Source organism: Carcharodon carcharias, chromosome 9, assembly GCF_017639515.1.
Source record: "Carcharodon carcharias isolate sCarCar2 chromosome 9, sCarCar2.pri, whole genome shotgun sequence".
NCBI lineage: Eukaryota > Metazoa > Chordata > Chondrichthyes > Lamniformes > Lamnidae > Carcharodon > Carcharodon carcharias.
The window spans coordinates 47,884,004-47,909,420 of NC_054475.1; the positions used below are offsets into that span (position 1 = coordinate 47,884,004).

The window sequence follows — 25,417 nt, forward strand, 5'->3', positions numbered from 1 at the left end:
AGTTTGATTGATCTTTTCTCATTTTAAATGGGATGCGCTGAAGGGAGGGAAGTGGGGGAGGCATGAAAGAGTTATTAAATCCAATGTGTGGTAAGTGAAGTAATATCAGCAGCAACATGACCATTAACCTAAAGTACTTTGCAATTATATCATTTGGTTTTCCCTGTCTCCCCTATTCACTGAATGAAGGGGTTCTAATTTTTCCCCCCCAAAAACCGGCAAGTTCTGAAACCCGTTATGAACTTGAACCCGAAGTTGCTGGATTTGAAGTACTCTACCTGTATACACATTAAAAAGAGGAATGCGCAGGACTTAGCATTTACCTCATTAATAAGCAGACTGACAATACCCATTTCAACATTATCCTTTCACTATGAACTCCTCCAGAAATGACAAGTGAATAAAAATATGCAACAGGCCAGGTATTTGCTCAATAGACATTATTTGCATTAGATGTCACAGGATTTATTTGAAAACAACAGTACTATCAAATGACAAATTGTGTGTTCCAGATTAACTTTACTTCACACATTACAAACTGGAGATCCCACACAAGTAAGCAGAACACAATGATCATAAACTTACAATATCATCTTGTTGAAGTACAGTTTGCTCCTTCCTGCATCAATGCTTCAATTCTTATTAAAATTTCTTATATCGGTAAGGTTATGTCTTCAACACTCTAGGTCCACACAATGTCGGATAGTTCTCATCCTTGTGTCAGGGTGTATTCTTGAGGCAGAATACTCCACACTAGCGATAGGGGCAGTACTGAGTTGTAAATTTGAGCACGACCTGCACAGCCATTTTATTCCATCCATTTGTGGAGTTCCTTTACTTTCTCCTATCATGGTTGGGCTTCCATATCCAGTTCTTGTGCACTGATTCACCATTTCCAAGATATGGTTGCAATTCCTCTAAACTACATCGCGTATTACAGTGCATTCTCAGTTGAAAATCATACCTTCAATAATAATGCAGCATACATGAAACAGCACTGTCAGTTAGTTAAGTAAAAGAATTAAAAATGTTACTTACAGCAGTTAAGCTTGCGTGGGTTACAATACACTTTAAGCATTGAATGTGCACGTTTTCCTTTCATGCCATGTCGGAGTGCAACCAGGTGTGACAAAGCAGGTAAAGGCCAAAATGGATTTCATCTTGCTTCTAAGATGGCAACAGCTCACCATTTAAAACTTGCTTCAGCTGAGTGAGCCAGCAGGTCACTTCAGATTAGCAGCAGCTCTGCTATGCCCTATAGCCAAAAATATATGACAAGGGTCACACAGTTTTAGAAGGGTTCAGGAATAGTACACATCAATGCTCCATGCGTGTATTTTACAAATATCACCTTCGAAATACTATAGAAGTTTGTGGAGAATCAACCTCTTCAGTAATCACAAGTGTAAAAAAGTGTGTTAAAAATAAAGTATTTGAAAGGGAATAAAGTTCACAGACAGATGCATAAATAAATTGGTAAGGAGTTGACAGCACTTCAGCATATGGTATGCTACTAAGAGGGATCACTTCAGTTATAGTATAATCTTTATGTTTGGATAAATCTAATGCAACACTACACTGGGGCTGAAATGACAGACCAGTTAAAGGTTATTCATATGCAGTATTATAGCCTGCCTACATCACAAACTAAGCTTATAAACAAACAATTTTAAATTCATGGATTATCTTCAAATTTAAAGCCACAGTAAAAATATTTTAGACACTATGGCCTGCTGCAAAACTTACTTTCTAAATGGTTCTGTTTTCATTCACATCCTCTAGACCTTTCTTGTTTCTTTACTTGTCCCTTTGGCTTGTTACAATCACCCCTTCTACCATTTAATCACTCCTGCCCTATCACAGACTTTCCTCTTAGTATTCCCTACTCTACTTCCTCACCTGGCTGTGTCTGTGTATAAACCTTTAAGTCTCTAAATTCTTCTAATTCTAATGAAAGGTCAGGACCCAAAACATTAACTCTTGATTTTTCTCTCCACAGATGCTGCTGGACCTACTGAACATTTCCTTCCTTTTCTGTTTTTCAGATCAAATTTCCACTTTTGGCAGTACTTTGCTTTTGTTATAGTATTGTTGGTTGTGAATGATTTGCCCATGAATCCCATTGTTTTTATTGTAATCCTGTGGGATTTCAAAGCATGTCTTAGCTCTGTGCTGCTGCTGCCAGGCTTTGTGTAGTATGCACTGATGGTATAATTGAGAGTGCTGGCCTGGGAGGTTAACTGTCATTAATGCGCTATAAGACTCAAGACATCTAGAGTTCATTACAAGCATTATCAGTTTACTGAGGAATAGCTGACATCTCCTTCAAGCCAGTACCATAATGTCAACAAAACTTTAAATAGAAATTGAAGCCCTTGGGATTAAAGGGACATTGGCTGTTGGACAGAAAGCAGAGAGCAAATAGGAACAGCTGTTTTTCCAGAGAGCAGGAAAGTGTGCCGTGGTGTCCCCAGGGACCACTGCTCCTTTTGATATAATTACCTGGACTTGGGTATACAGGGAATAATGTCTAAGTTTACAGAAACTCAAAAGATTGAGGGGGAGAGTAACAGGCTTGAAGAGGACAGAGACAGACTAGTGAAATGGGCAAATGGTAGATGAGTTTTAAAGTCTGAAGTGCTTCATTTTTGTACGAAGAATGCCTTGGAGGCAAAGCAAAATAAATGGTATAAATTTGAAGTGGGTGCAGGAACAGAGACAACTTGGGGGAGGATATTTTGCTCTTGCTGGGGCCAGGAACGGAGGTGGGTAGGCACTAAGGCTACCGCTTTCCAAGCTTCATCCCATCCTTGGGCCATTTTTTCAGAGGTGGGAAGGGACACAGCGGGCTACTTGCCTGCTTGCTGCAAGTAGTTGATTAAGCTCAGTAACAGCCACTTGAAGGAGTCCAGCTAGGACTTTCCAGTCAGCCTCTAGGTCTTCGCAGGCAGTGGGGGCCAGTTTAGCTGCCTGCAGGCAGCCTCCCTGTGGTAGACTGGGGGCAGCACTCCAGGCAGACTGAGGCCCTTCCTCCTTGCCTAGGTGCAGTAGTAGGTCACCCTGTGAAGGGGTTCCCCCCACCTCCCTCCTGCCACCAACCAACATAGTGACCCAGTTGCAAAGGCCGTTTTTAATTTTAAATTTGAAAACGTTGTAAAGGGTGCCTCCAATTTGGGGTATCCTCTCCCTCACTTGTCACAGCATCCTGCTGCTATTTACAAGCTGGAAGGCCTCCTGCTGGCTCTCCAGCTCCGAGAGCCTGCACGCCAACCTTAATTGGATGGCACGTCCTCCCTCTGGCCATAATTGGCCAACTTGGGGAAAATCAGAAGTAAGTGACATTTGAGCCTGATGGCCAGGTTTAGAAGCCAGCAGGTGTGTGCATATACAAGTCTTTGAAAGTACTGAGAAGGGTGTTAAAAAGGAAGATGGGCTTTGTAAATAAAGCCACAGGATATAAAAGCAAGGAATCAAATTAGGAGGAATGTCCAGGCCTCGGAGAGAACGTAGAGAAAATGTACTACAATAATACCAGGGATGAAAGACTTGAGTTACATGCAGTTGAGAAACTAAAGTTGTTCTCCTTCGTGAAGGTGGTGAGATTTTATAAAGGTGCTCAAAATAAGGATAAAGTAAATAAGGAAAAAACTTTTCCAGCAGCAGAAGGGTCAGTAACCAGAGGTCAAATTTAAGGCAGTTTAACAAAAGTAGAGCCTACAGGAGGAAAATTTACACAGCAAATGATGATTTGCACTGTCTGAAAGGGTGGGAAATGCATAACTTAAAGAAATGGGATAAATATGTTTTTTTAAAGTATTCATTCCTGGGATGTGAGCCTTGCTGCCATATTGTTATAAAACAATTTATGAATAGTCATTTGGTAGTACAGAACTTGAATTTTGCTGAAGAGTCATGTCGAATCGTTGTCTTACACTCATCATACTGGAATCCCTCAACGAGAGGGACAGAGTTTCAACGAGGTTGGTTGGCTCAGTGTTTACTGGCACCTTAAGAAATTCATGGACTTTGTCTTAGTCACATCTGTCATTTATTGTGCAGTGTGGTGTGTTCAACCATATTTTGCCTGTTAATTTACATCTAACTCTTTCTACCCCTGAATGTTAGAGTATTGGATAGATATTATAAATTGAGATAATGGTCTCAGGTAGGGGACAGGGAGAAGTCCCAGGGTCTCACCTGGCTGGAGAGTCGGTGAGAGACTTGTGCTACCTCCTTTGCGGAAGGTCCGCTGAACCAGGAGTCAGTTGGGCAGTTGAGAAGCCACTGGCGGGCCTTCACCAGGATCAGGACCCCAGAAGCAGGAAGTCCTGGCCACTGAGAGCTGCTGGCCAATCAATCAGAGGCTGGCAGCTCTTTTGCTAAGCAGGGAGATGGTGGCTACTGTCAAAATGACAGTCACCGGAGACCAGGATCACAGATAGACCCTGGCCAGAGGTAAGTGATGGTGGGAGGTACTTTGCAGGGTTATGGGTCTTAGGAAGGGGGGATTCGGCAGCAAGGGGACTTCCTGATACTGCATTCCTTGATCTGAATTTGAATGATGGACCCCCTCCTCAGGAGGTCACAACAGCCCACACAGATTTGCATGTCTTGCTCCCAACATGGTGACAGTCCATCCATTGCTCGGTTAATATTAGTGGCAGTTGCCTCCACAAGATTTTGCCCCTCGTGTTGTACATCATTTATGAGTAAATTCATTTTAGCTAACAGTTTCAAGATGTCAAAAATAACTATTTAGTAGCTACAGTTCTTTCAATGGCAAGAATCCAATGGCCCGACTGAGTCCGTCCTCGCATGCTATTTATGTAAAAACTTGTGCATTGGAAGTAACCTTAGCAGGTGTTTCCAAAGAGTATACAGTGATTTGAATATCAGTGTTCTTAAATACTTCTTGTATTCTTGCAGCAACTTTGTCCCAATTCAGTTTGTCCAGTCCACATCCGATCCTGCAGAGAAAACAATAATACCTATTAGCAATGCAGTCTATCCAAGCCTTGTGGTGATGCAGAATGTTAGACTGCAAAATCCTAAAGCCTAGAATAGTGTTGGGGTTTAACACTGAAGGGCATAAGAAATAGGAGGAGTAGACAATACAGCCCCTCAAGCCTGCTCCGCCATTTAATACGATCATGGCTGATCTTCTGCTTCAACTCCTGCCTACTCTCATATCCCTTGATTCCCTCAATGATGGAGCATTCACAACCTTCTGGGATAGAGAATTCCAAAGATTCACAATCTTCTGAGTGAAGACATTTATCCTCATTCCAGTCCTAAATGATAGAACCCTTATCCTGTGACTGTGCACCCATGCGTCCACAGCTGGAGGAAGCAACCTCTCAGTGACTACCTGATCAAGTCCCTTAAGAATCTTGCAAGTTTCAATGAGATCACCTCTCATTGCTCTAAGCTCCAGAAAATAGAAGCCTAAGTTACACTGCTTCTCAGAGGGCAATCCTCTCATCCCAGGAACCAATCTACAGAACATTCGCTCTACTGCCTCCAAGACAAGTATATCCTTCCTTAAATATGGAGGCCAAAACTGTGCTCAGTACTCCAGGTGTGGTCTTACCAAAGTCCTATACATTGTATTAAACTGCCTTATTCTTATACTCTTTCAATAAAGGCCAACATGTAATTTGCCTTCCTAATTGCTGGCTGCACCTATTAATCTTGTGTTCCTTGTAAAAGTACAAATCTTCCTGAAGATAATTTATAAAAATTTCAGGCTTTTTGAAAAAAAATTATGCTTTTATATCCCAACTACCAAAATGAATAACCTTACACTCCTCCACAACCATTCCGCTCCACTGCCACCTTGTTAGCCAGTTATTTAACCTGCCTACATCTCTTTGTAGCCTCTCCTTGTCCTCCTCAGCTTACATTCCCATCTAACTTTGTATCATCAGAAAACTCAGAGACATAGCTCTTGTTCCCTTTGTCTAAGTTACTAATATAGATTGTAAACAGAGAGACCCCAGCACTGATCTGTGAGATACTCCATTAGTTATAGCCTACTAACAAGAAAATGCCCCATTTATCCCTACTTCTTGTCCATTAACCAATGCTCTATCCATGCTAAGATACAACCCCAACTCCATGGGTTGAATTTTCACCTGGTTGGAAAGACTCGGGAGCCCTTTAAAAATGGCCGGCGGGTCCAGATTCTGGGAACCCTGACACCATTTCTGGGCTGTCCGATTTTTGGGAGTGCCTTTAAAGGGTGTGAGCTGGTTCCTGTCAAAAGTCCGCACCCAGCACTCCCAACCTGGCTGGCTCTATTGTGGAGATAGACATGTCCTTCTCTGCAATTTTCATGGGGCAGGATTTTTAGGTTGGTGAGCAGGGGGACGAAGGACAGCAAAATATTTGTTCAATACTGCTGCCATTTCCTCATTCCCATGATAATTTTTGCTGTCTCTGCTTCTAAGGGATCAATTCATATACTTGTAAAAGATATTATAATCTTTTTATGCTCCTGCTTAGTTTACTCTCATTCCACTTTTCTCAACTTTTTGACTGCCCTTTCTGAAACTCTCCCAGTCATCAGGCTCACTACTATTTTGCGCAACATTATAAGCCCCTTTTAATCTAATATCTTTAACTTAAGATAAAGACAAAATACTGCAGATGCTAGAAATCTGAAACAAAAACAAAAAATGCTGGAAAGACTCAGCAGGTCTCACAGCATCTGTGGAGAGAAAGACAGAGTTAACATTGTATGACTCTTCTTCAGAGCTAAAGAGAAGTAAAAATGTGGTGAAATATATACTGTTTAAGGGGGAGGGTGGGGGGTGAAACAGGTGAAGCTGGATAGAGGGCCAGTGATAGGTGGAGGCAAACGAGAGATTGCAAAAGATGTCATAAACAAAAGGTCAAAGGGGTGGTGATGGTGGTGGTACTGGCTAAAGGAGGTGCTAATGGTGACATTAAGAGTAGAAAGCAGAATGTGATAATAGCCAGACCAGGGTAAGCACTCTGGAAAGAACAACATGAGCAGTGACTGATGGCCCTAGTGGGGGTGGGGTGGGGGGAGGGGATGGTGTGGGAAGAAAGATCAAAAATAGGCTAAAAGGTGGCGATAAAACAATGAATAAAAAATGAATAAAATTGGGAATTAATTTTAAAAATAAGTGGAAAAAGATAAAAATAAAAAAAATAAAAATGAATATTGAAAAAAGGGGATCAAAAAGGGTTGAGGATGGAGGAGAGAGTTCACGGTCTGAACCTTTCCAGCATTTTTTGTACTATCTTTAACTTCCCTGGACAGAAACAAATCGTTCTTGCTGATTTAAAAAAAATTGAATTCCAAAATGTGCAATAAAATTGTATTATGAATACTTTTATCCCCCTGTGGATCTGTTAGTATAAGATTACTAATCAAATCTAATTTAATCAATTAAACTTAATTGGTTCCTGATTGTTCCAGGAAATTGTCATTAAAGCATTCTACAAACTCATCTTCCAGACCACCTTGACAATTTGATCTGTCTAGTCTACATGAAGATTAAAGTCTTCCATAATTATTACACTGCCTTTGTTACTAGCTCCAATTCTTTTCTTGCTTAATACTCTGTTTGGGGAGCTATAAATTACCCTACCTGACCCTAGTTATTTCCATGTCTACCTACTCTGATTCCATTTCCTGATTTTCTGAGCCAAGATTTTTTTTATGACTATTCTTAAATCATCCTTTACGAACAAGGCTTTTCCTCCTCCTTTTATATTCTGCCAGTGTACCCTGAAATATTTATTTTCCAACCTTGGTTCACCTTGCAACCATGTTTCTGTAATTGCAATTGGATCAAAACTATTTATCTCTATTTGTGTCATTAGTTTACCTATCTTGCTAAGAATCCTGTGTGCAGATAAAGAGCTTTTTTTTTTACTATTCTTTGCATGGACCTTAGTCACTGATGCACTCTTACTGTTAAACTCCATGTTCCTTCCAGTCACACACTGCTTGTCTTTACCCAAACCGCTACACTGCTCTATTGCTTCTAATTCTCCTGTCACCTGACCCCCTTCTCTCACTCTGTTTAAAGCCCTATCTTGCAATTCGCACAACTTCTCTCATCTAGCTAGCTACAATTGGGTTAGTGGTGATATAGATGAGGTGACATGATCAGATCAATCTTCAGAGTTTTGGGCCTCAATGGACTGCAGCAACAGTCTATCAAACATGCTTTGTGCCAGTGTGGACACCATTGTTGTTAAGATGCCTTTGCCCTCTACAAAATTCAAAAATGTAAAGAAGCTGAGTAAACTTGAGAATATCTTAAGCACCCAGCACTTTCCTTAGTTTTTCTTATGACAAGCCATAAGAAATGATATACCTGACAAATGGAAAACTGAACAAAACAAATTTAAACTTCCTATTATTACCTGGGCATTGAGATGCGTCTGACTCCATTGTTCAGGCAGTGTCTCATCATGGCCTCCAGGCTGCTCTGCAGACTGTCATAAGTTGGCTTTTGATAGGCCCTCTTTTTTGTAATCTGCAAATAGAAAACCACTTAATATCAAACAAGCATTTACAATTTAATTGCCCTTTTAACTCTCCCATACCCTTTCATCAATACATTGCTCATGATATTAAATATTTGAGTTGCAAGGCAGAACTATTCTGAATAATTTGACTGTATCTGGGCATTGCACAAGATTGACATATTTGAACACACAAGCTGGAATTTTAACAGGTGGCTTTTTGCATTCTTGATGCAAGTCAGAACCAAAATGAGGTTAAATGAGATGAATGCAACGCCTTCAACAGAAAGCTTATATCACAGTGAAGCACAAACTAGCTTCATACTGAATTTTAGTTCTACTCATCAGTGTTCTGAAATTTCACACTGAACTGCTATGCGTGGAGCAATGCTGAACTGTAAGGAGTTTGCAATGGTGCTAAAACCTCTTGGCAGAGAGTACAGCAAAATACAGTAAAGCACTCTGCAGTAATGGAAAATCATTCCTCCCTGCATTCGGCCACATCAGCAACATACAAATAATGTGGCAGTGCATTTTTTTCAGGATCATGACATGGTTTTAGGACTTAACGCTGTTGCCTTGATCAATATTTATCCCTCAACCAACATCAGTAACAGATTACAAAAGTAAAACACTGATGCTGGAAGTCTGATATAAGAACAGAAAATGCTGGACACACTCAGCAGGTCAGGCAGCATCTATAGAGGGAGAAACAGTGAACATTTCAGGTTGATGACCTGAACTATTGAGTATTTCCAGCATTTTCTGTTTTTATTTCAAATTATCAAGTCATTATCTCTCATTACAATTTGTGGGACCTTGCTGTGTGAATTGGCTACTGTTTTTCCTACAACAGTAACTGCATTTCAAAAAGTATTCAATAGTCCTGAAAGACGCCGCTTTCTTTCTTCTTTTACTCTCAGTACGTGAATTGTAATAAGATCTTAGCCATAGCATTTGGCATGTAGCATAACATTTAATTTGAAAATGTAATTGCCTGAAAGTTTGAAAAATCTGCCTTATGTTGTGCGAAACAGAGTCCGAGATTAATGAGTACTGTGCTCAAAATGAGCCACTCCTTCGTTGTGCCTCAGGATATCTCCAATGACTGTTCAGACCCAAACACTATGTTTGTACCCAACTGGTAATTGCAACATTTGTACTCACTGAAAATAAAAGTGAGCAAAAAAGCTCTCAATAACATGGGGCTATCATCCATCTACCATACACAAATATAAACCCAAAGCTGCCAATGGGTAATCCTGCTAGCCTTGACCAGATGGCTGATTTTTTTTTAAACAAAGCATGTGAGAAGATTAGCTTAACTAAAAAAAAAAATGCCAATGCAAAATTTGTCAGATTGGTGAATTAAGGAGGTGGCAATACTTAAATTTCCTGATACACCTAATTTAAAAAGAAAAGTTTTTACCAATTTGTATTGCATCTAGGAAAATAGGAACAGGCCATTCAGCCCCTCAAGCCTATTCTAGCATTCAATTAAATCATTGCTGATCTGTATTTACTCACTTTGATCCATTCCCTTCAATTCCTTACCGAACAAATTAATGAATTACAGTTTTGAAATTTTCAATTGGACCCTAGTAATAGCTTTTTGGGGAAGAGTGTTTTCCAGATTTCTATTATCTTTTGTGTGAAGTACTGCCTCCTGATATTATCCCTGAATATTCTTAACATTTTCCCCTTATTCTGATCTGCTCCAGATGAAATATTTTCTCCATCCCTATTAAATCTTAAATTTCTCAAAGTAGATCATCCCTTAATCTTCTAACCTCATGGAAATACAAGCCTGCTTTAAACAATTACTGAATTGCATAACACTTAGTCCTGTCATCATTCTGGTGAATATGAACTGCACCCTCTGCAAGGCCAATTTCTCCTTCCTAAGGTTCAGTCCCACAACTGAAAGCAGTGTCTCATTTGATCAGGATAGTTCCTGCCCACCCCAAAAAAGTTGAGACAATTTTATATGATATTTATAGAGGGAAAAAATAGAAAGAACAGAGATATTGCAATTTTAAACTGTTTAATGTATAAAAATCTCAGTGAAGTCTATATAAGTCATCTTATGTTTGGTCTTTTAAAGGTATTAAAGTAAATGGGAAATAAAGGTTTGTTTAACATCAATGGGATCACAAATGCACCATTACTGACTTCAACAGAAGAAGGTTACACAGAGCAGTAATGGACTGAGGTACATGTGAGCAACAGTTAAGAATGCGTGTACTGGAGTCTGAAGGTCATTGACAATAGTCAAGCCTGGAGTTTTAACCCCTCAAACTTAATCCATGTGTTATGACCACAGCAGGTGTTAATCGCAGCGCGAACTAAATCCCAGAGGGAAACTTGGTTTATAAGCCAAACCCTTTTATTTTGTATTCTGAAACAGAGATGATGATGAACCAATCTCAGAAGTAAGAGGTCCAGTAATGCTTTTGGGGTGTTAAAAATTAAAAGTAAAAGGAATATGGTGTTACCCTGTAAAGAAGGCTGGTTGTGTGTGTGAGAGGGATTTAATTAAGCTGGGCAAGAGATTGACAGGAGTCAGGTTGCCCGGAAGGTTTGAAACATGAGAAGCAATAGAGGCATTAAGTTTGAGGTACAATAGGTTAGAAACAAAAATAAAAGAAAACTGAAGCACACAAGATTACAGATACACAATTAAGGTTAGTCTTACAAAACATTCCCCCAAAATCTCTCTACTTGGTCAAACCCACAAGTAAATACCTTCTAGACAATGCTCCTTTTTAGATGTTTGGTGTGAAATCCAGTAATATTACACAAGGCAAACTGTTGTATCTTCAAGAAAGGCATGCCACTTTACCCCCTTCCACTCTGTGGTGGAACCACTTCGGAATAAACTGCTTGCTGCAGCCCAAGACTTTTCTGGCTTGACTGGATAGGTGATTCAAACTGCATCCTCTCCTAGCCCAGAGCTCTAGCTATAGCTCAACAGCTCAAGCTATCTCCGGCCATCTGTAGCTGAACAGCGATATCCACTAACTGTTCTTTTCTTCTTTTCATCTCCATTCCATTGTTCTCACACCTCTGAACTCAGACCCTTCCAAATATAAAAGGTCTTTCATGTTTCCATCTTGTCTTTGCTTTTGGGTCAATAAAATATAATATCCCCACTACTGTTTACCTATGGAACTCCTGCAAGATGCAAATGTGTTCATGCTACCTTTGATTCCCTTTTGATATTCAAACAAATTCTCAACTTATCTAAAAATGCAAATGTTAGATCTAATCTATTTACTTGTACCTCAAACTTAATGCCTCTATTCCTTCTCATGTTTCAAACGTTCCAGACAATCTGACTCCTATCAATCTCTTGCCCAGCTTAATTAAATCCCTCTCACACACACATCCAGCCTTCTTTACAAGGTAACACCACATTCCCCAAAATATTAAAAAAAAATCCATTCTCACATAAGCAAGTGCTGCTTTTAAATGATGGGACTGATTGGTGTACTTTGTGTAGTTTTCTTCTGGTTCAACAAAAAAAAACACGAAGAGATTTTAGCATTCATTACAAACCTTGTACAACAGTGTGTACTATATCTTGAAAACCAAAACAAAAACTCATCAAACTGTTAATAAAAATAGAAGGTACTGGAAAATCTCAGCAAGGCTGGCAGCATCTGTGGAGAGAGAAAGAGTTAACAGGCAGAATTTTCCGCTCCTGCCAGCAGTGGGAATTGTGGCAGGAGGGTGGGGGACTTAATTTCATGGGAGACAAAAAAGCGTTTCCCGATGGTGGAATAAACTGGAATTTTATTCTCCTTTCAAAGTGAGTCAAGCTTCCTGACAAACTATGTCAGGAACCCTATTCGCATGGATTGCACCTCATGCATGCCTGCAGAAGGCTATCTCACTAGAATTAAGCTCCCCACCAGCAAATATTTAGAAGGTTTAGTTTCCCGTCTATGTATAAATGGGATGCACCTGGTGAACTTCACCTCTTCCATGACTTTGAGGTCCACAGATGTTGCTTTCTCCTTCTTCGGAACCTCACATAACTTCATTCATATTGAGTGCTGTTAGCAAATGTTGCGCCAAGGCTGCACAAGGGAGACAGGCGAAGGCTGGACAGGGGAGGCAGGCTTGCGGAGGAAGGCTGCACGCGTTGCTGGAGAAAGGGGAGAAGGAGGGGTAATGTTTGGGGAAGTGGGGATGAGTGTGTCCAGGGAAGTGGGGGTGTCTTAGATGTTGGGATCGGTGGTGTCAACAGTGGGGTCCTGCGGGGAGAACACAGGGTACTGGTGAGAAGAGGAAACAATCACAGTCAGAGAGGGTAGTGGGATGCAGTAGAGCGGCAGGTCCAGGGAGAGGGTCTGGTTGGTGTAGGACTCATCAGTCACAGAGGAGGACAAAACAATTGGTTTGGATTATAGGAGGGAGCAGGGTGAGGGTGGACATGGGGATGGTAATGGGTGTCGGCTCCAAGCGGAGGAAAGGCATATGGAGGTGGATGGTTATAAAGTCCAGGGTAATGGGGGAAGGTTCAAGGGTGAGAGAGAGAGGGATGGTGATATTGGGTGGGTCTACGGTGATGGGCTGGGGGTAGGTAAGTTGGTGGGTAGGATAGAAGTTGGAGGAGGAAATTTGAAAGGTGATGTACACCATTTTTCTAAATTGACCTTGACTGTGCAGTTAGACAGTCAGCGAGATCCCTCGAAGTGGGAGGAGAGTCTTTGCGATGGGCAAGTTCATGGTCAGCACGTGTAGCCGACTAAAGGGACTCCCTAATAATTAGGAGGCAATTGGATGTCAAAGATGCTCACTTGTGTTCTCCTCTCTATGGTTATACCCGCATCACAGAAGGTTTGTTCCCAATTTATGGGTTTCATAATATCAAGATCCCAGCAAGGTGTGGAGCTGCCATTCTGTGCCATTTGCCATCGGCTGCAGTCAGAGGCAGGGAGGTGGATGCACCCAAGCAGTAAGGCTGGTGCAGGGCAGTCAACTCGCAGCTCAAAACCTCCATTTATGGCAGACAAGGGATAATGCAGTTAGTCTTCCTATGCTGCTAAAGCATTCTTTCCATATAGAGTGCTTCATGGGTAGTGGAGGCAAGCAGTAAAGTGTCTCGCACATGGCTCTCATTACTCTTGTCAAAGAGCAATGTCTCCATGCGCAGTCATGTGTGAACAGAAGGAACACCCATATCTATTCCCCCAGGATGTCCTTTACCTGGAAGGGCAGGGCTAGGGATGCCATATATAGATGGAGGTCAGGCAAAGGGTTTAGCACTTGCCTGCTGGCTTTGAGATGGCAGGAAACCTGTAAAGGACATGTTCACTTAACGTATCACTTCAATTTGTCCACACATCAACTGAGGTGTCAATGATGCAGGCTGCCTTTGTAATGACTCTCATCCAGATGAGGAGAAGGAAGGCCCAACACAAGCTGGCCCAGTGCCGTGAGAAGCAAGGGCCTGAGCAGCAAGAGGCAGTGGGGCCTCTGCAAGGTCAAGCATAGGAAGCGTACTCATTTAGAGATGAAAGGCAATACCGGAGGCACCTTTGTATGTCCCAGGATCTGGTTGCTCACATCTGCCAGCTTCTCCAGTATGACCTGTGGACACAAGCACCCTGTAGGAGTAATGCAAAGCTCTCAGCCACTGTGAATGTCTGTCCAGGTGCACTTTAGATATGATACCAGGACCTTCGACCCCATGAGGTAATGGCGGGACAGGTGACTTCCTGCCTGCCTCATTATGAGATTTACCAAGCTCCTCATGGACACATAATTAATGAGCTGGAAAATGTGTGTTCACCCACCCGCCGCCCAGTGGGAATCACAGACTTTCCTGCCTGTCACTGGGCTTAGTCTCCAGAATGGAAAATTCTGTCCAACATTTTAAGTCCAATATGACTCTTGTTCGGAACTGAAGAGAGGTAGAAATGTGATGGGTTTTATGCAGTTGAAGTAGTTGGGGGGAGAATCAGCTGGAACAGAAAGGAAGGTCAGGGATAGATTAGAGGTCAGAGGAGATTCATTACCAAAGATATGGAACAAGGCAAAGGGAGTGACAGTGATACCAATAAATAAACAAAGCATTGGTCCAGAGTAGTTGCTAATGACAGAATAAAGTTCAGCTCTGAATGAAACCAAAAACATGAGAACGAGATACATACTTGCATTTGGGGAAAAAATGTGAAATGGAGACAAGAATTCATGATCCAAAGTTGTTGAACCCTTTTGCTTTTTTTATTCGTTCATGGAATGTGGGCCTCGCTGGCTGGGCCAGCATTTATTGCTCATTCCTAATTGCCCTCGAAAAAGTTGTGGTGAGCTGCCTTCTTGAACCACTGCAGTCCATGTAGTGTAGATACACCCACAGTGCTGTTAAGAAGGGAGTTGCAGGATTTTGACCCAGCAACAGTGAAGGAACGGTGATATATTTCCAAGTCAGGATGGTGAGTGACTTGGAGGGGAACTTCCAGGTGGTGATGTTCTCATATGTCTGCTGACCTTGTCCTTCTAAATGGTAGTGGTTGTGGATTTGGAAAGTGCTGTTTAAGGAAGCTTGGTGAGTGCCTGCAGCACATCTTGTAGGTAGTACACACTGCTGCCAATGTGCATGGGTGGTGGAGGGAGTGAATATTTGTGGATGGGCTGCCAATCGAGCAGGCTGCTTTGTCTTGGATAGTGTCAAGCTTCTTGGGTGTTGTTGGAGCTGCACCCATCCAAGCAAGTGGAGAGTATTCCATCATACTCCTGATTTGTGCCTTGTAGATGAAGAACAGGCTGTGGGGAGTCAAGAGGTGAGTTTCTCACTGCAGGATTCCTAGCCTTTGACCTGCTCTTATAGTCATAGTATTTATATGGCTAGTCCAGTTCAGTTTCTGATAAATGGTAACACTCAGGACGTTGATAGTGTGGAATTCAATGGTGGCAATGCCATTGAATATCAAGGGGTGAAGTTAAGATTCTCTCTTGTTGGAGATAGCCATTGTCTGGCACTTGTGGCATGAATGTTACTTGCCACTTGTCAGCCGTAGCCTGATTATCATCAGGGAGTTGCTGCTTATGGACATGGGCTGTAAAATGCCTAATCGGAAGATGAAACACTGTTCCTCCAGCTTGTGTTAGGCTTCACTGGAACACTGTAGCAGACCAAGGACAGAAATGCGAGTGAGAGAGCAAATGGTGAATTGAAATGAAAAACTACAAGAAAGTTTGGGTCATGCTTGTGGACTGAGCAGAGCTGTTCCGCAAAGCAGCCACCCAGTCTGTGTTTGGTCTCCCCAATGTCGAAGAGACTGCATTGTGAGCAGCGAATAGAATACATTAAATTGAAAGATGTGAAGTAAATCGCTGCTTCACCTGGAAGGTGCACTTGGGTCTTTGGACTGTGAGGAGGCAAAGGGTTAATACATTTATTCCACATCCTGTGAATTTTAAATTCTTCATTTTAAGAGTTTCAGTGCTCAAATGATTAAAATCTTCTCTTCATTACCAAATAGTAAATGTATCTTTGCTTTGCCTTCAACACTGCTACATCCCCAGTCTTCTTTTCTGTGAAGAAAATCATGTTAAAAAAATGGTCATTTTTGTAAAAGGTAAATGCCTTACAAAGATGTTACAATTAGATGGTCAAGAGGGGATGGACCGAGACTTTTGGATTATTAACAAATAAGTGACAACGGCCTTCAAAAAAATCAGATTAAGGTCCATCTGATTTAATTGCAGAGACAATAAAACTTCTGTTTATAATTTTAACAGTCTGTACATTCTAAAAGGTTTTTACAATTCCATTTACTCTCTGAATGGGGAAATAGCACCCAGTGGAGGTTCGAAGTGATTGGGGGTCCAGGTAGCTAAATCATTAAAATGTCAAGAACAAGTACAGAAAATCAAAAAAGTTAATGGAACTATGGCCTTTATATCTAGAAGACTAGAAAACAAAGGGGTAGAAGTCTGCCTCAGCTATACAAATCTTCAATTAGAACATACCTTTTGTTTTTACTCGTTCATGGGATATGGGCATCACTGGCTAGGCCAGCATTTATTGCCCATCCCTAATTGCCCTTGAAGTCAGCCACCTTCTTGAACCACTGCAATCCATGTGGTGTAGGTTTATTCGGTGCTGTCAGGCAGGGAGTTTCAGGATTTTGACCCAGTGACAGTGAAGGAAGGAGAGATAGTTCCAAGAGAGGAAGGTGTGCGGCTTGGAGGGGGACTTGCAGGTGGTGATGTCCCCAACCATCTGCTGGCCATGTCCTTTTCTAGGTGGTTGTGGCTGTGGCTTTGCAAGGTGCTTTTTAATGGAGCCTTGGTGAGTTGCTGAGGTGTATCTTGTAGATAGTACACACAGCTGCCACTATGCTTTGGTGGTGAAGGGAGTGAATGTTTTTTTAAGGTGGTGAATGGAGTGCCAATCAAGCGGGCTGCTTTGCCCTGGATGGTGTCGTGCTTCTTGAGCATAATTGGAACTGCATTCATCCAGGCAAGTGAAGTGTGTTCCATCACACCCCTTGTGCCTTGTAAATGATGGACAGGCTTTGGGGAGGAGGTGAGTTACTTTCTGCAGAATTCCCAGCAAAATATTAAAGTCATTTAGAGTAATTATGGTCATAGCACAATTGGAACTTATTTCTGAGGAGAAAAGCAGAACAACCTTTTAAGGCTTCTGCTAAATATTTGGGATAATTATATGCATATGTTAATACTGGAGAATGGAGCACACATCCACTTCTGAAGGAACTTGAATTATCTTTTCTTTTGACTTAAGAATTTGGGGTGGAGCTAAAAACTTTGACAAACCAACATACTGATTTCAATTATAGAAGTTAATTAAATTTTATTACTCTAATAATTAATATCTTAGAAACATACATAGAAAATAGGAGCAGGAATAGGCCATTTGGCCTTTTGAGCCTGGCCCACCATTCGTTAGGATCATGGCTGATCATCCAAGTCAATAGCCTGCTCCCGCTTTCTCCCCATATCCTTTGATCCCTTTCGCCCCAACAGCTATATCCAACTCCTTCATGAAAACATTCAATGTTTTGGCATCAACTACTTTCTGTGGTAGCGAATTCCACAGGCTCACCGCTCTCCGGGTGAAGAAATTTCTCCTCATCTCAGTCCTAAATGGTCTATCCCGTATCCTCTGACTGTGATCCCTGGTTCTGGACTCCCCCACCATCAGGAACATCCTTCCTGCATCTACCCTGTCTAGTCCTGTTAGAATTTTATAGGTTTCTATGTGATATCCCCCCTCTCATTCTTCTCCAGCGGATATAATCCTAACCAACTTAATCTCTCCTCATATGTCAGTCCTGCCATCCCAGGAATCAGTCTGGTAAACCTTCACTACACTCCCTCTATAGCAAGAATATCCTTTTTCAGATAAGGAGACCAAAACTGCACACAATATTCCAGGTGTGGTCTCACCAAGGCCCTGTACAATTGCAGAAAGACATCCCTGCTCCTGTACTCGAATCCTCTCACTATGAAGGCCAACATACTATTTGCCTTCTTTACCACCTGCATGCTTATCTTCAGCGACTCATGTATGAGGACACCCAGGTCTCGTTGCACATTCCTCTCTCTCAATTTGTAGCCATTCAGATAATAATCTGCCTTCCTGTTTCTGCTACCAAAGTGGATAACCTCACATTTATTCACATTATACTGCATCTGCCATGCATTTGCCCACTCACTCAGCTTGTTCAAATCACACTGAAACATCTCTGCATCCTCCTCACAGCCTACCCTCCCAAACAACTTTGTGTCATCTGCAAATTTGGAGATATTACATTTAGTTCCCTCAGCTAAATCATTAACATATATTGTCAATAGCTGGGGTCTCAGCACCGATCCCTGCAGTACCCCACGAGTCACTGCCTGCCATTCGGAAAAAGACCCGTTTATTCCTACTCTGTTTCCTGTCTGCCAACCAGTTTTCTATCCATCTCAATGCACTACCCCCAATCCCATCCGCTTTAATTTTACATGCCAATCTCTTATGTGGGACTTTGGCAAAAGCCTTCTAAAATCCAAATAAACTACATCCACTGGCTCCTCCTCATCAACTCTACTAGTTATATCCTTGAAAAATTCTAGTAAATTTGTCAAGCATGATTTCCCTTTCGTAAATCGATGCTGACTCTGTCCAATTCTGCTACTGTTTTCCAAGTGCTCAGCTATTAAATCTTTTATAATGGACTCTAGAATTTTCCCTACTACCGACGTCAGGCTGACTGGTCTATAATTCAGTTTTCTCTCTACCTCCCTTTTTAAATAGTGGGGTTACATTAGCTACCCTCCAATGAGTAGTAACTGTTCCAGAGTCTATAGAATCTTGGAAGATGACCACCAATGCATTCATTATTTCTAGGGCCACTTCCTTAAATACTCAGATGCAGATTATCAGGACCTGGGGATTTATTTGCCTTCAATCCCATCAATTTCTCCAACACCATTTCCCTACTAATATTGATTTCTTTCGGTTCGTCCCTCTCTCTAAACCCTGTGTTCCCCAACATTTCTAGTATGTTATTTGTGCCCTCCTTTGTGAAGACAGAACCAAAGTATGTATTTAGTTGGTCAGCCATTTCTTTGTTCCCCATTATAAATTCCTCTGTTTCTGACGGTAAGGGTCCTACATTTGTCTTCAGCAATCTTTTTCTCTTCATATACCCACAGAAACTTTTACAGTCAGTTTTTATGTTCCCCGCAAGCTTGCTCTCATACTCTATTTTCCCCTTCTTAATCAATCCCTTGGTCCTCCTCTGCTGAATTCTAAACTGCGCCCAATCCTCAGGTCTGTTGTTTTTTCTGGCTATTTTGTATGCCTCTTCCCTTGTAAGCCATGGTTTGGCCACCTGTCCTGTTTTACTTTTGCTATTGTTGTTGCAGTTCACCCAAGCACTCTTTGAATGTTTGCCATTGCCTATCCACTGTCATCTCTTTAAGTAACATTTCACAATCCATCATAGCCAACTCGCGCCTCATATCATCGTTGTTTCCTTTATTAAGAATAAGGGCCCTCGTCTCAGAACCAACTATGTCACTCTCTATCTTGATGAAGAATTCTATCATATTATGGTCGCTCATCCCCAAGGGGCCTCGCACAATTAGACTGCCAATTATTCCTTTCTCATTAAACAATACCCAGTCTAGGATGGCCTGTTTTCTAGTTGGCTCCTCAACATATTGGCCCAGAAAACAATCCCGTATGCACTCCAGGAATTCCTCCTCTATGGCATTGTTACTAATTGGGTTTTCCCAATCCATATGCAGATTAAAGTCACCCATAATTACAGATATTCCTTTATTGCATGTGTCTCTAAATTTCCTGTTTAATGCTATGCCCAACATCACCACTACAGTTGGGGTGTCTACATACAACCCCCACTAACAGTTTTTGCCCCTTAGTGTTTCTCAGCTCTACCCATACAGATTTCACTTCGTTGGAGCTAGTACCTTTCCTCCCTATTGCGATAATTTCCTCTTTAACCAGCAATGCAACTCCACTGCCTTTTCCTTTTTGTCTGTCCTTCCTAAATACTGAATATCCCTGGATGTACAGTTCCCATCCCTGGTCACCCTGCAGGACGACTTACTCTTATTCATTAACCTTACTCTGATTCAGCAGCTCCTGAACAGATTGAAACCTCCTCCTGAATGAGACCGCAATCCCTGCCCCCATACGACAGTCTTCACTGATGCAGTGGGCCAGTGCATCCTGTGCTGGACATGTGAAAAGATCGCCAGTCACGTAACGGATCCTAAAGCTCTGGAATGGCCAATAAAAAGATAGTTATTTTATTACAATACTTGAAACATTTGCCCCCCCATCCCCAGTATAGTGTCTCCTTAAGGGACATAGTAAAGTATAACCATGGGGGGAGTTTTTTTTGGTTGTGTTATAGCATTGACAAGGGAATTTTTCTGCAGCTTAGGAGTATGTTGCCTATAATAGTGTTTAGTTAATGTTGCTTATAGTTTGTTTGTTACAATAAGAGTCCTACAACTTGAAACCTTGCCATGCAATTACTTTAACTTGGTCACTAGGAATGCAAATTCCTTTTTAAAAGTTATCGATCTCTACTGGTACCTTAGCACAAAAAAAGCATGCTATGCTCTTGCTTAAGTAAAGTCACATACTTACATTTCTCTCTACTAGTTTGTTTGTAAAACATACCATTTTGTTCATCTCAGTTTCTTTTGCACTTCCACCTGTTAAAAACAGGGCAAAATGAATGTACTTTTAACCACAATGTTCTCCTTCTATTACCACCTTCTGACAATGCCTGTAATTATTCTCTCCACAATCAACCACAAGGGGTGAAATGTTCTACTCAGGTTCATCACTCAACTATAATGACAGTGCCTTCAACTGTCTAGGACCTAAGCTCTGAATTTCCTTCCCTAAATCTCTCTCCTCCTTTAAAAAGCTCCTTAAAACCTTCCTCTTTGACCAAACTATTGGTCACCTCTCCCAAAACTCATGTGGTGTCCAGTTTTGTCTGATTTATGCTCCTATGAACTGCCTTGGGATATTTTACTATGCTAAGGTGCTATATAAATGGTGCCGTATAAATGCAGGTTGTTGTACACTTGTACTGATTAGATCTCCAATTTACTTGGACTTCAGGCAAACAGAATTACATTGGAAACACCTGAATAAAGAATCATAAATTGTAAAGAACATATCTTTTTATTTTCTGTTGGACTGTGGTAAAATTACAATGGCTGCAGCTGAAAAATATGTCCACTGGAACAGAATAAGGTATAGATACAATGTTGCAGTCCTGGAACAGAGTGTGCCATGAAAGACAGGGTGATGCCAGAAAGGAATCCTAGACCAATGGAGCTGCCTGATAACAGCATTTTAATTAGATTCTGACCAGGTTTTTGTTGTAGCCTGAAAGGAACAAGACCTAAAACCTCTCTCTCCTGTGTGTGAAAGATTCCAATAATTCCACAAGAATAGCTAGCTGTTTTTTTTCTCCTCATATCTCTATAACCTGCTCTCTCTCTGAAAGCCCCTGTCAAGAGGCAAAGGGGAAAACCACTGTTAGAGACATTGAAAAGCAAGTGCTCAACCAGTGAACTACAGCCTGAAAGTACTAGAAGACCACCTCATGTCATCAACAAGAACTGAAAGGAATTTGGAAGATATTGATCAAAATCAACTCATCGAATCCTGTACTCCAGATTGGTGCTATTGAACTGTTTTATCCCACCATTTAAATCCATGACTTGTGTGTGTATATAGGGATTTGAGAAGGGGGTAGAGTTTAAGTTATAGTGTTAGAAGTTAGCAGTTCATATGTCGTTCTTTTGCCACTAGTTAAAGACAAATTTGTTAAATGAACAGTTATTTACTTATTAAGTTTACAAACCTGGTGCCCAAATTCTGTTAACCTAAATTAAACAGTTAGGTAGAATTGGGGCAACCTGGTGACTTGGTCAAACTTTTCACATTTGTCACGGCTCAGGGGACAGTGGGGCTTGATATTACAGCACACTATCCCCAGTGAGTCGTGACAAAATGCAAAGCTGCCTTATATCTCTGTGAATAAAGGCACTAGCACATCGACCCATAAAGCTCCCTTGCAAAAGGCACATTTTAGATCTTAGGCAAACAGAGCAGCCAATTTAACAAAGCATGACCCCACAATCATCATGATCACAAGACCATAAGGCGTAGGAGAAGTAGGTCAATCGGCCCATCGAGTCTGCTCCGCCATTCAATGAGACCATGGCTGATCTGAATCCTCAACTCCACTTTCCTGCCTTTCTACCATAACCCTTGATTCCCTTACTGATTAAAAGCCTGTCTATCTCGGCCTTGAATATACTTAACAACTCAGAACCTACAGCTCGCTGCGGTAATGAATTCCACAGATTTACTAGCCTCAGAAGAAATTTCTCCTCATCTCTATCTTAAATGGGCGACCCCTTACTCTTGAGATTATGCCCTCTGGTTCTAGATTCTCCCACAAGGGGAAAGAACCTCTCAGCATCTACCTGTCAAGCCCCCTAAGAATCTTATATGTTTCAATAAGGTCAGACTCTCATTCTTCTAAACTCCAATGTGTACAGACCCAACCTACTCAACCTCTCCTCATAAGAAAATCCCTCCATACCCAGGATCAACCTAGTGAACCTTTTCTGGATTGCCTCCAATGCCATTATATCTTTTAAATGAGATGCTTTTCTGCTTTAGTGGTTTTGGTTGAGGAATAAACATTGTACATGATAAAATAACTTTTTTGCACTTTGATCAGAATCAAAAGATCTTTTACATACACCTGAACAGATAGATGAGGCCAACGTTTAACATCTTGCACAAATAAATAATGATTGAGAATTCTCCAAAAATGGAGCCCTCCCTCAGTGCAGCAGATTTTTCAGTAGTTTCTTGAGTGAGGCTTCAATTCTTCTGACGTGCTGCCACTCGAGTCAAAATAACACTTCAAAATGTTATGAAGGAATGAGTTCCATTAACAGCCTCATGTGTCAAGCACTGGGGAGGAGAGTAAGGAGAATAGATGGCCATGAAGGACAAGAGGAAATGGACAGTAATGTAGTAGAGAAAGGGGAAATGAAAGAGCCTAAAAAAATGGGAGAAACTAGATTCAATGTCTGGGATGAGAACAAAGAAAACAACAAGGAGAATGCCAACATTAAGCTGTGATTGAAAGCAGAAACACCATTTTGAATTGGGGAAGGGGTGAAGAGAGTACCAGATTGAGTTCGCAGCTTATCAACGCCTTCCCAAGGGCAATTAGGGATGGGCAATAATGGTGGTCTAGCCAGTGATGCCAACACCATGTGAAATAATTAAAAAAAATATTTGGCAGAGAAAGGAGTGCCAATAATGACTGGTGGGGTTGGGGCAGAAGGGACAGGGATGAGGATTGGCATAGAGAGCTCAGAGACTTAGTGGACAGTCTCAAAGAAAAGGGAATTAGTGTGTTTCTTAACTGGGGCAGGTGAAGATTAATGGTTTGAGGAGTATTGCAGGAAAGATGAAAATCCAAATGTCACATTGCCTTTTCTTAAATTTAAATATCTAACACTTATGAAGTTTAAAAACACACAAGTTTATCCAAATACATTCAAATTTATATAACGATTCAATTTAAAGAAAGGCTTGTATTTATAAAGCATCTTCCAGACATCCCAAAGTGCATTACAGTCAATGAAATACTTTAGAAGTATAGTCACTTGTTGTAATATAGGAGTTGAAGAAAGATGCCCCTGGACCACACCTAGAAATGCACCATTCGCCTCAGGTTTTCATGCAATTATTTACATCTTTAAAAAATAAATTGTCAAGTACACTTCTACAGTTTAAGTTACAAAGCCCATTTCTTGCATATCATAAGCTTTAAACTAAGGCCATTCTGGAATGGTAGTTTTCTTCCTGAGTTGGTCTATAATGGGGGAATAAGATGCTCACCAATTTAATGAGGCAGTGTTTGCGACTGCAAACTTAGATATGATCAATAACATGGTTTCAGTACAAATCATACTGCTGTATTTTAAAAAAACACAATTCCGACAAAAAATAGTTTTGCCAGGAGGAAGCACCAAACTATTTTAACAAACAGCCTGAGCACCACAGCCACGGGAAAGCAGCCAGATCGACTGATTGGGATTTACTGTGTGTAAAGGTTTCATGGTCTTACCGTCCTCACCAAGGCTAAAAGGTCGCGTTATTCCGGCAACAGACACCATTGCCTCTGCTCACAAGAAACAGCCCAGAGTCCTCAGGCCGCGGTGCCGGTCAATCGGCCTCACACAGTCGCCGGAGGGGAGGGCTGAGCCTGGGCTGGGCGGGGCCGGGAGGTGGGGGTCGGGGTCAGGGGGAGGGCGGGCTGAGCCTGGGCGGGGCCGGGTCTCTCCTCAAGCAGCCCCCGAAAGGCCGAGCCGAGCCTCTTGATAGGAGCGATCGAAGCGTCAGGAAGCTGCAGCCGTGTTAATGGGGTCACGTGTGGGGAAGGCGGGATGATATCTGAGGCAATAAGGGCTGAAGCATTAAAAATTAAACAAACCAGGGCTGTATTTTTTCTGGAATACACTGCATGAGTGTGTGTGGTGGAGGCAGGTTCAATCGAGGTTAAAATTAGATGATTATCTGAAAAGGAAGAATGTGCAGGGGAGAGGCTCTAGGTGCATTGCTCATTTGGAGAGCTGGCATAGACATGACAGACTGAATGGCCTCCTCCTGTGCTGTAACCATTCTGTGTGTCACCTATCTAGACATATTTAATACAGAGATAAAAACAAAAAAACTGCGGATGCTGGAAATCCAAAACAAAAACAGAATTACCTGGAAAAACTCAGCAGGTCTGGCAGCATCGGCGGAGAAGAAAAGAGTTGACGTTTCGAGTCCTCATGACCCTTCGACAGAACTTGAGTTCGAGTCCAAGAAAGAGTTGAAATATAAGCTGGTTTAAGGTGTGTGTGTAGGGGGCGGAGAGATAGAGAGAGAGAGGTGGAGGGGGGGGTGTGGTTGTAGGGACAAACAAGCAGTGATAGAAGCAGATCATCAAAAGATGTCAATGACAATAGTACAATAGAACACATAGGTGTTAAAGTTAAAGTTGGTGATATTATCTAAACGAATGTGCTAATTAAGAATGGATGGTAGGGCACTCAAGGTATAGCTCTAGTGGGGTTTTTTTTTATATAATGGAAATAGGTGGGAAAAGGAAAATCTTTATAATTTATTGGAAAAAAAGGAAGGGGGAAACAGAAAGGGGGTGGGGATGGGGGAGGGAGCTCAAGACCTAAAGTTGTTGAATTCAATATTCAGTCCGGAAGGCTGTAAAGTCCCTAGTCGGAAGATGAGGTGTTGTTCCTCCAGTTTGCGTTGGGCTTCACTGGAACAATGCAGCAAGCCAAGGACAGACATGTG

At 41.6% G+C, this 25,417-nt stretch overlaps 1 protein-coding gene across 6 annotated transcripts; it reads right to left on the bottom strand.

Annotated features, from left to right (window-relative positions):
• Positions 1 to 425: 425 nt before the first annotated feature.
• On the bottom strand, positions 426 to 24,342 carry LOC121282074 (ADP-ribose glycohydrolase OARD1-like). Of its 6 annotated transcripts, none has more exons than XM_041195503.1 (7): positions 24,186 to 24,342; positions 20,654 to 20,721; positions 20,125 to 20,278; positions 15,992 to 16,050; positions 8,404 to 8,516; positions 4,853 to 4,967; positions 426 to 964 (listed from the first exon to the last, which is right to left on the bottom strand). In XM_041195503.1, the coding sequence occupies exons 1-7, from the start codon at positions 24,232 to 24,234 to the stop codon at positions 959 to 961; spliced, it is 564 nt and encodes a 187-aa protein (XP_041051437.1). In that variant the 5' UTR covers positions 24,235 to 24,342; the 3' UTR covers positions 426 to 958. The 6 variants fall into 6 exon arrangements, with proteins under 6 accessions (XP_041051437.1, XP_041051435.1, XP_041051438.1 ...); XM_041195501.1 differs by having other exon boundaries at positions 426 to 1,255; XM_041195504.1 differs by having other exon boundaries at positions 426 to 4,967; positions 20,687 to 20,721.
• Between the last annotated feature and the right edge of the window lie 1,075 nt (positions 24,343 to 25,417).